The following is a 12,055-nucleotide window of genomic DNA, read 5'->3' on the forward strand; positions in this document are numbered from 1 at the left end:
CTTTTTGAACACTAATTTCTTTGGATCATCGCTTAAGTTGGCTCCAGGAGGGTTCTTCACACACATGATAAACTGCAGGAGCTTGTGTACACACATAAGTCACTATTCTCCTCCTCACCTCAGCCGATTTACTGCCTGACTCAAACACCAGGGAGAAAGATGGATATCTGGAAGTTTGCCCTATTGAAGAGGCTTGTTATTCTTTTATTATCAAATCAAGTATTGTTCAAATATTTTCTTGTTTCATTTTCTAACTTGACATGTCATACAATATTAAATAAATTTCTTCATATTCTAATATAATTATAGCTGGAAATAATTTTCATTCACCATTGCTACTATCTTAGCTACATAGGAATATCATAATAAATTACTATAATGATTCTTTTCAACTATCTTAGCTGCTTAAGAATAACCTAATACACTATTATAACAGTTCTCTTCAATCAAATATTCTCTCATCGAGCTTCTTCGAATGTACAATTAATTGCTTTTTATATATATATTATTAATTGTTTACAAATTTTCTTTTCATATGAGCATTAACATGAGACTAATACAAATTTTTGCAAGCACAATCATGAGACTAATATTAGCTCCTTTCAAGTAACCACACTAGATGCCAACTATGGAATACCAAGAGTCGTAACATATAATTCCACATGAGAGCTCGATTTTTTAACAAAAAAAGCTCAACCCCTTAGACAATTGATTGCCTTTAAAAAAATGTCCTTTTAAGTCAAATAATGTGTCCATTTTCTTCTATCCATGTTGATAAGTAGGATATTTTTTTCACAAGTCAAGTAATGACATTGCTATTCAGGTCAAATTATGATATTGCTATTAGGATTCAACTATGTAGTTTTAGAGTCAAGCTCATTCACCCATTTTTCATGAGTAGTCATTCACATGGACCGATCTCTCATGACAATGAATGGTACACTTAATAGTTGTTGAATCTAGGTGACGCTTATAGAGATGAAGCATCGAATCTTCTTGAGAGGTCACTCATCTTAGTACTACTCCAAATCAAAAGCTCTTGACAATGTAGTTTCCTCAAGGTTAAGCCCACTTAGCTTGCTACCTTGTTTGTAGAACCTTCAACAAGTGTTGTGCATTATGAACCATTAATTATACAATCACTTTATCTCATAAATTGATAAGTAAGAAATGTTTTCCACAACAAGTCCAATTGTGTAGTTTTTGAGTCAAACTCATTGACCCATGTTTCACGAGTAGTGGTTCACAAGAACCCATCTCTCATGAGATTGAATAGTACATTTAACACTCAATACATCTAGGTGATGCTCATAGAGGTGAAGCATTAGGCCTTCCCAAGAGATCACCAATCCTAATACTGCTCTAACTCAAAGATGGTTAACCATGGAGATTTCTCCAAGGTTAAGCCAACTTATATTCAAGTTTTTAATTATATTAGACACTCTTAATGCCTTCACAAAATAACGATAAGTCTCATAAAAAAATTTCAATTCATTATACCCAACTACCTCTACTCTCATTTTTGTTGGCAACATTTTTCTTGAAAAATGTATCTACAAGCTTGGTTTATTTTCCACTCATTTGCCTTAACAACATTACTTTGTATGAGCTCAACTCATATCAGATGTCTTCCATTCAAATTAGCTTCACTATTAAAATATTATAATGCCTAATGATATTTTTACAACGCAAACTCTTTTTATAACATGAATGTCTTTAATTCTTGACATAAATTTTTTTTGATGTTAGATTGAATATTTCTTTCCTGAATCATCTAAATTTTCATTGAAATAAACTACTTATTTTCCTTTTTAGCTTAATACTTTTACAAAAATGTTCACACTTGTACCACAATCAAGTTAAAACTCTATCAAATTTAACAATGCTAGCATCATATTCAAGCACTCCCATGCACTGAGGATAATTCCGAAATCGAAAAATATATAGTAGATTCTTAACCAGAAATATTCTTCTTAATTGCAGTCACGTTACTCCTCTTTTCCCTTCACGGCTTCCTGCGTAGCCCTTGTACCTCTACTTTACACACACACACATAAAATAAAAGAGAAATTTATGCAGCGAATTTATGGTGCGATGAACAAAGATATTCAATGGAATTAATATGATATCATATTAGAAAATGGCCATAAACTCTGAAGAATTGAGTGTAATAGAATGACTAAAGATCTAATGGCACGAATATATTGACATTATCTAAATGCAAATGATAATTAGAAGATTCCAAAGGAGGATAATTTGGAAGGAATGGGAAATGCTAAGATCATGAGAACAATAATATGAACTCTCCAAAATTGAGAGAAATCACCATATTATGGCAACTGGGCTACGAACAAGTTGTGTTCCACCTTCGATACACTTCCATCCTATCTCTCCAAATCCCATTTTCATATCACTAGAAATTAAATGGGTTCGGAAGGTTACACTATAGCTCGCAGTGTCGTTCGGCTTTCTGAAAACTAACTTCCGTGGTTTCACGCTGATATTGACTCCAGGAGGATTCTTCACAGTCACTTGATAAACCGCATGAGCTTTCCTACCCACATAAGTCACTCTTCTCCTCTTCACCTGAACCGATTTACTGCCTGCCTCAAACACCACGGAGAAGGAGGGATAGTTAAGATCGCCTGCTTCCAAAGTGGCCTTGGGACAGAAAACGCTCTCTTTTGTGAGCAGAGCAATTTTTTCTTTGGTGTAGTTGAGAGAGCAGAGGAAGTTGATGTAGTCCTGAGGTGCCATATCGTACACAAGTCCAGGATCTACTGCAGCATTTGGATCCACATGACCTGCACCCATTGCAAAGGGGTTGGCTGGTTCCATATTAGATGAATCCCGAATGGGCTGCCCTGCGTTATCAAGCGTGTAAGAAGACGTCATGAGGGCAGACTTTATGGCCGCAGGGCTCCACGTCGGATGTATGGCTTTTACCAAAGCTGCAAGTCCGCTAACGTGAGGGCACGCCATGGAAGTCCCCGAATCGAAGTAGTAGTCCGCAACGTCTCCGGTGTATGCTGCCAATATATTCACACCGGGAGCAATCATGTCGGGCTTGAGAATGTGTGGATACCCTTTGCTTGGGCCCCGTGAAGAAAACGCAGCTACCATTGGAGCAATTGCTTGGTTTCCCACAACAGTTGAGCCTGTGATTTTCAAGGCGGCCATGGCATTATTGGCGGTGCTCTTGATGTGGGCTTTGATTATTTCTCCAACTGTGAAACTAACAGTGATGGCAGGTAGATTAGAAGTGTCCGTCAGTTGCTGCTGGGTCCCCATTAGCAATTCATTTGCAACGATCATTCCTGCACCCCCAGCTTTGGCTACTACATTACCCTTCCACTGAGGGCCGTACTCATCATTGTTGTAGGAGAATAGCAACTGATCGCACACAACGATTTTACCCTTCACCAAATCGGGATCAAGGCTGCCATCGAGGCAACGCCTTGAGCTATTATTAGCGGATACATAAACCAGAGGGACTGGCCCTTGCAATTTTCCATCTCCTTTGAATGTAGAGGTGCCTCTCAATATTACCTGGTCGCCCAATACTAGAGAAGCAGGGAAATCTCTGTCGATACTGCTCGCACCCACTGTAGTCATCCAGGGCGCCGTGTTACTAAGAGTAGACGAATAAGGTCCATAGTTGCCTGCAACTGCCGAAACAAAAACACCCTTTTCCATGGCCCCAAATGCAGCAATACCTCTAACATCCTGGTCAAATGGCAAATCACCTGACGAGTGAATCGAGATAGAAATGATGTCGACTCCATCAGCAACAGCTTGGTCCATAGCAGCAACAGTGTCTACGTCGTAGCAGTAATCTTGCCAACAGGCTTTGTAGATTGCCAGTCTAGCTTCAGGGGCCATCCCTCTAGCCGTTCCTTTGGCAAAACCGAAGAAACTGGTACCACGCACAGCGACTCCGGCGACAGTGGATGCTGTGTGTGTACCGTGGCCAATGCGGTCCCTAGGAGATTTGTATTCCGTGGTTTCATTAATAGGACTATCGTACTGCTCGTAGCCTTTATAGTAGTAACGAGCTCCAATAATTTTTTTATTGCAGTGGGACGATGTAAATTTATGTCCGCTTTCACATTTGCCTTTCCATCTAGCGGGGACAGGTCCAAGGCCTTCGTCTTTGAAGCTTTTGCTCTCAGGCCATATTCCCGTGTCGATCATGCCCACGATGATATCTTTGCCACCAGTAGAGTACTGCGACCACAATCCAGAAGAATGAGAGGAAATTGAGGCGAGGCCAAGAAACTCTGGGGTGTGAGTGGTGCTAATTTTAGTGAAGGACGTGGGAATTACAGCCAAGCATCCCTCCATACCTTCCATGGCTTCAGCCTCAGCCTCGCTCAGGCTCGCTGCAAAGCCGTGCAATAGAGTGTCATATGTGTATAACAACTCATTTGCACTGGGATCCGATCGCGAGACCTGGCTGAGCAATGAAGCATACCAGTTTTGGTGTAAATCAAAATGATGAGGCTTGATGCTCTTAAGCATGCGAACAATATACGGCTTTCTGGCATCGACATCTTCCGCCTTGCCCAACCACATCACTGACACAGCAAGGAATGCGATAATGAACGTAGCAGACCAAGTATTTTCCATTGTTCCAAGTAGGAAAAATGTAAAAGACGAAGGTAACCTGTTGGATGGATTGAATATAATTGAGGTTTTTTATAGGAAAAATATAAATTCGTTTGCAGGCCGATGGGTAATTGGAAAAAATGAAATTAAATTGTGACAATCGAAGGCAAGATTCTTATTGACTCGCAGAACAACAGTTGGCGATAGGACACTTGCATCGCGTTCCTTCGTCGACGAAGATTTCTACGCACAATGGAATTAAATAAATTAGCCCCCTCGTTACTCTAGACGAGACTGCATTTAGAATTCCATATTAAACGTATATGCCATCAATATGAAGGATAATGCCATTGTCCAGAGGAGCCTGCATTTAGAATTCCTCATTCAACGCATATGGCATCAATATGAAGCATAATGTGATTGTCCTCATCAACCAATTAAGTCCAAAATCTTAGAATATGCAGTGGGGTATCCATAAATTTTTTTTTTTATTAGCTTAGTTTAGATCTACCTGAGATATCTAGGTTTAGAATTTATAGTTTGGTTAGTTTTATGGTTGAGGAGTTTGAAAATAAAAAGTTTAAATTGGTTTATATTTTTGTCATTAGTTATTATGAGTTCATTATAGTGTGTTTTATTTCAAATGTTGATTTCTTTTGTTGATAATTTTGACTGTATTAAAATATATCTTTTTTAAAATTGTATAGAAAATTTAAATTCAATTACAAAATATTTAAAAGTATGTGCATTAGCATTGGTCCATAATTTTAGAAGCATATTGCATATTTATAGCTCTTGGTCTTAGATCATCATTATTAAATTAGTTCACAAGAAGATGTGTTTGAAGCAAAGATGATCCCCACAATTAAGTAGGTTTCTTAAAGGTGTTTGTAAATATCACTAATTGGTTATCAAATTCAGGGTACATAATTAGAATATTTATTGTTGGTATCAATAGCAAGATATATAAACTTCAAATTTGGGGATTAAAGTTCAATTTCATACAAGACTAAAATATGCATTGATAGCTAAAATACATAAAATATTATTGGATTGATTAATTTCATATTTCACCATTTTTCTTATTGCAAAAAGTTATGATTCTAAGACTTGATTTCAAAATGATTAGAAAATGCATAAATATTTTCCAACCATTGAGATTAGCTAAGCGTTTTAATTTCTATTTATTTCTAGATTTCTAAATTAAAATGCATGGTTTATCATAATTGTAAAAAAATGATTCTAGGTTTTTTATATGTTTGCGAATAAATCAAATCTCACATCCTTTAAGGGTTTTCCATTAGGGTTCATCCTTCATCACTAGATTTGAATTTAAAAGTTTGAATTGTGTATGTTTCATGTACTATCAAATTCGATTTTGGATTCATCCTTGTTTATTTTGTACTTTTCTATTCATCTTACAAGATTTTTAACTTTATAATGAGATCTCTTTGATCTTGACATACCCACCTACAAATTTAATATATAAGGTTCCTCTTAATATTTAAAATCTAATCATTTAGGAAACATTTGATTTTATATCAATTTTAAAAGATATTTTGGATCACTCTATGCTTCATAGTGCAAATTACTCTAGTTTAGTTATTATGATGTCCTAGGCAATAAATATATTTTTATTTTATTTTTCATATATGACATCTTTCCTATGGTTCCTTTTTTATTAGTGTGATGTTTATGATATAGTTAATAACATATCTTAGATATGATTTTGTGCTCTTTAATATAAATATGATTTTATATACATTTGATTGTATGCTAGAACATTTGTGTTTCCTCTCATCATTGTATATGACTTACAATGCTATCTAAGAATGTTTCAGGGTATTATCCTTTTAGTGGTTCTTTTATATATATCTTTATAAAGTTACACATGCCTATCTCTAATGATTTTTTTTTATTCTCTTATATTTTTTATGTGTATTATGTTGCTAGCTCTATTACGATAACTACCTTTCATACTAGTCAATTTACTAGGAGAGGCACTCTTATAGACTAATCTTCTCCTATGATGTTTCATCGTTACCTTCTATTGATACATCTATAAATGATTATTTTTATACAAGATATACCCGTCTTTAGGTGTCCATGATATTTTTAGTACATGCCATGATATCCTAATTTTTTATACAATTAGATTCATATTAATGTCTAATGAAGGATCTTATAATGAGTCTTACTTAGTGATTTAGGTGAGATACATTTGTTTTGCACTCAACCTCATAATCCTCTAGACTTGAAGTCAAGCCAAGATCCAAGACCAAGGAGATTCAACTTAGGATGAATTTTTTTTTCTTATGATTACGTAACAAAAAACTAAGGGCCAATATATGAGATAGCATGAGAGAGAGAAATCTCTCCTTAGAAATATTCTTACTTAGTGATTTAGGTGAGATACAATTTGTTTGAACTCAGCCTCGTAATCCTATAGACTTGAAGTGAAACCAAGATCCAAGACCAAGGAGGTTCAACTTAGGATGATTTTTTTTTCTTATGATTGCATAAGAGAAAAATATGGGCCAATATATGAGCTAGCATGAGAGAGAGTTACCTCTCCTTAATATTTAGGTCATCCTAGTCAAAGGGATATTTCATGAAGTGATTCTCAAGATAATTATAAGCTAACACAAAAAAAAACTGTTGGTATAAGTTAGAAATAATGTCCTATTTGTAAGAAGAGGCTCCTATTTTTTTCATTAAAACATAATTTTAGTTAACTATGTTGGCTCTATTTGAGCACACCAGGAAAGATGCATGTAACCTACAGTTTGTATATTTCTATCCTTAATGGTATATACAAATATGGAAATTACTTCATGTGCTCTCACATTTAAATAAAACTGTTCCATGCCTAATAATGAATTTTATAATTTAAGCTCTTTTAAGAAAATGGAGATTATAAAATTGATAAAAATAAATAAAAGTTAACTTTACCTCAATATGGATATTATAGGCTATTTTTTAGTATATAATTATGATTTTGATGGTTATGAAAGATTATATTGATACCTTGGTCTTCTACTTTTATAGATTTAGGTTCAAAATAAGGAATAATATTTAAGAGTAAAAATAAATTCAATTTCTTTAAGAGGCCTTGGATTACCTAAACCTAGATTTTGTGAGAAATTAAAAAGAGCTATGAGTAGTATATTTGCCAAGTAAAGAGGTATAATAGATGAGATATTCTTGACTGCATATACTTTAGTTATCCATAGGTCAAAAAGAGAACTATTTATGAGTTGATTTAAATGATATGTGTCAAACATTCAATAAGGTTTTATAGCCTCTAAGTTGGTTAACAAAGCATACAAAACTATAATTTAGAGAATTTATGTAAACAAAAATATGAGTATTTGAAATTGTGAAACTAAAAAGAGATAAAGGCATTCATGCCAAACTACCATACATTAAACTATTTTCGTGAGTTCACAAAGATCACATTGTTGAATATGAAATTGACTTAACATGTTATTGAATAGTGAGTAGATTACATTTAGAAAAATATATTATTACTGTACAAAAAAATAACAAAGCTACATAAAATTTAATATTAATATATATTGGATTCATGAGGATATTTACATTGCAACACAATTATCTTTTGAAAGCCATTTATTTTCTTGTATAAACTACCTATGTGAATAAACTCCCCCCCGAAAAGTAGTAAACTAATAAAATTTATGTTTTCTAACTTCAATTTATTTCTAAGCTAAAATTACCTATATACTAAGTAAAAAATTGATAGATAGGAGATATCATAATAAATACAATTTATAATAAAAAATTAACCTCCTTATCATACCAAACTATAAGCATCTGGAGTTGTACAACATTCGAACACAACTCTTCTAGAGACTTTGATGAACTATCTTCATCAATCATCCTTCAATTCTCACTGAAGAAACACTAGATTGACTCCATCAATGGATCTGTTAAGTGTAGAACCTATAAAAATTTGTACAACATGAAATAAAATAAACTATTTTCCCACCCTGCTACATGATGATAGAAAACAATTCCTCCAAGATTCCACACCTCCACTAAGTGTGTCAAATGCTTCTCAATGTTGGATGTGTGAGAACTCTCCTCTAAGCATTTTTGTCTCCGTTTAATGTCTAAATGATATGTGTCAAAGATTCAATAAGATTTTATAACCTCTTAGTTGGTTAACAAAGCATACATACCTATAATTTAGAGAATTTATGTAAACAAACATATGAGTATTTGAAATAGTGAAACTAAAAAGAGATAAGGCATTCACATCAAACTACCATACATTAAACTATTTTCATGATTTCACAAAGAGCACATTGTTGAATAGGAAGTTGACTTAACATGTTATTGAATAGTGAGTAGATTGCATTTAGAAAAATACACCATTATTGTACAATAAAATAATAAATTAATATAAAATCTAATATTAATGTGTATTGGATTCATGGGGATAATAACATTGCAACACAATTGTCTTTTGAAAGCCATTTATTTTCTTGTATAAACTACCTATAGGAATAAAATCCCAAAAAACTAAGTATTAAACTACTAACATTTATGTTTACTGACTTTAATTTATTTCTAAACTATAAAATAACTTATATACTAAGTAAACAATTGATAGGTAGGAGATATCATAATATAAAATTAACTTCCTTATCATTCCAATCTATAAACATATGGAGTTGTACAACATTTGAACACAACCCTTCTACAGACTTTGATGAACTATATTCATCGATTGTCCTTGCTCACTGAAGAAACACTACATTGACTCCATCAATGGATCTATCAAGTGTACAACTTAAAAAAAATTGTACAACGTGAAAGAAAATAAAGTGTTTTCCCACCCTGCTACACGATGATAGAAAACATTTCCTCCAAAATTCCACACCTCCACTAAGTATGTCAAATGCTCCTTAGTGTTTGATATGTGAGAACTCTCCTCTAAGAGTTTTTGTCTCCTCAAGTACTGTCCAAGTATCCCTCTTGTGATGCACAAAATAACCTCAACCAAACATGAATACATTAAATACACTAACAATAAAAGTCTAGGCCCCCTTTTTTAAGGGATACAATAGTTGGGCTCATGCAACAAATCATTCATGACTGAGAATTTATTTAGGGATGGCAGATGTTCTCTTGCCTCCACTTCCTCAAAGCTATGATATGATTGTGTTAATTCTTACGCATGATAGGTGCTACTAGACTCTTTGAAAGCCTAATCAGGATAATGTGTGGCCATGATAAAAAATAAAATTGTTAAGGTGACAAATTCTACCAAAAATTCACCTTTTATGAAATTGATCTTTGTAAATCAAAATATAAAAGACATTAACCTTATTACTCCATAACAAAACCTCAAAGACTAAAACCTAGTGCTATTTAAAAATGATGAAATCCTTTATTCCTATATACAAGCAATACTTTTTGTTTCTATTATGTTCAACTTTAAATTAAAAAGGATAATAATTTCTTACTGAAAATATTTTAAATATATATTTATTGAACATCATCTCCACCACCATGCTCTAAAATATTTTACCTCATAAAATAGACTTCAAGTTCATTGGAGGTTACTAAAAGAGAAAATTTGTTGTACAACACCAAACTTTCTTTCAATAGATTAAACACATCAATAACTTAAATGAAATACTCTTTTCATAGATGTTGGTCATTAGTTTCAAATATAACATTTTGTTTGAAATTTAAATATGTCAAAAAAAAAAAATGTCTATTGCAGCCTCACACCTTCAAGTTTTTGTTATTCTTTATTTATATTGATCATATAAACAATAATAAATAAAGAAAAAAACTCTAACACGTGCTTCTAACTATCTTTCTTTCCTCTGAACTTTGATTGCATCTATTCCTTTGTCTTATAATTCATACACCACTATAAATTGTATGTTTTAAACAAATTCAAATAGAGAGAAATAAGTGATATTCACCTTATGTCCATACTTGTTCTGAAAAAGATATTAAAATTAAACACTCAAACAATTGTGCAAAACTAGTAAGAAATTTCAAATGTCTAAATACTAAAAACTCACATTAGTATTTTTTTGGATGGCTTAAATCTCACAAACTAAGCTTTGATTTTTAGGCTTAAAAGTGTTACACTCAGAATTAACTGACATTTTCTAGACTTAATATGTTGCTTAATGTGTATGATTTAAGGCCGACTCTATTTTTCGTTTAAAAATTTTCATCAAATTCTAATAATATTTTCATAATATTTTTGGGTTTTATTATCCTCGTTATTCAAATTTAATATTAGTTTTAATTCCTAATTTTTGTGAACTAATGATAAAGATATTTTCATTTTATTGTATTACATTGTATTTTTCTATAACTATTTGTTTCCCGTCGGTATTGCAGTTTCTAACTGCTTGGTAACTGTGCACTTCTGCTTACTCCTGTATAAATTATTATTTCTCCAGTATCAATAGATGTTGATGTATTCACCTATCTCACTTTCATTTGGTATCAGAGCACCTATTTTATTTCTGAACCCGTGACATGGAAATATTTGACAGATGAGAAAGAGCAAGTTCATGAAAGACTGAGGCTAAGGCAGGTGAAACCCTACCTCCATTAATCTCAAGCATCACTTCGGCGCCCTTGTGTGCATGTCATAGCAACAACACCTGCGGCTATTCTAAGCTCACGTTGGACTTGAATTCTCATATTTTGATTAAATATGCTCCTTCTGTGTTCCATTATGTATTTCCAAACATCCTCGGCGTCCATCTTTTGACATAGGAATTGCATTCCTTCGTTACTTTTACCCTTCTCAATGGCTTCCACTACGCAATTATTTCTTGCTCCCCAATGCGGGTAATTAATTTATGTTCCTTCTCATTGAGCCTCTTGTGATTTCTCTTTGGTGCGGTCCAAAACAGGAGTGTCGATCTGTTACATGAGCATATCTTATGATTCATGATCTTTCTAGGGATGTAAGCATGATGACTAGCTAAATCATTGCCGCTGCCGTGCGATTTTTGACTTAATATTTAAGCAGAGATCAATGACTATAATTGCATGTTTTGGTAATTGTGCTCTAGATAGTCAAACAGAAATTATTGTTGATAAGTGATGCTGCTCTAGCATGCAGCTCCATGCAACTCCAGTTTGGACATGAAGCTATCCATTCATCACCATGCATAAACTATTTTTAGTTAATAGTTTTTTTTGTTTATTCATGCAAATAAAGCATGTACTCCAACATGCATGAATCCTTAGGACTATTTTTAGTTTTGTTTTTTGCATGAGTTTGTTTTTTGCAAGAGAAGCATGTTGTGCATGCACTTATTGTATTCTTAATTTAGGGAGTAGTTTGCTTTTTTTAGTTTGAGAGCCTTAGTAGCTTTCCATGCAAAGCTAGGAATATATTTAGAACTGCAGTTATTATTTATTCTTCTAGACTGCAAAT

At 33.4% G+C, this 12,055-nt stretch overlaps 1 protein-coding gene across 1 annotated transcript; it reads right to left on the reverse strand.

Annotated features, from left to right (window-relative positions):
- Window positions 1-2,322: 2,322 nt before the first annotated feature.
- LOC131034697 (subtilisin-like protease SBT1.7) lies at window positions 2,323-4,629 on the reverse strand. The gene has a single exon (XM_057966267.2). The coding sequence runs from the start codon at window positions 4,627-4,629 to the stop codon at window positions 2,323-2,325; it is 2,307 nt and encodes a 768-aa protein (XP_057822250.2).
- Between the last annotated feature and the right edge of the window lie 7,426 nt (window positions 4,630-12,055).

Source organism: Cryptomeria japonica, chromosome 5 (assembly GCF_030272615.1).
Source record: "Cryptomeria japonica chromosome 5, Sugi_1.0, whole genome shotgun sequence".
NCBI lineage: Eukaryota > Viridiplantae > Streptophyta > Pinopsida > Cupressales > Cupressaceae > Cryptomeria > Cryptomeria japonica.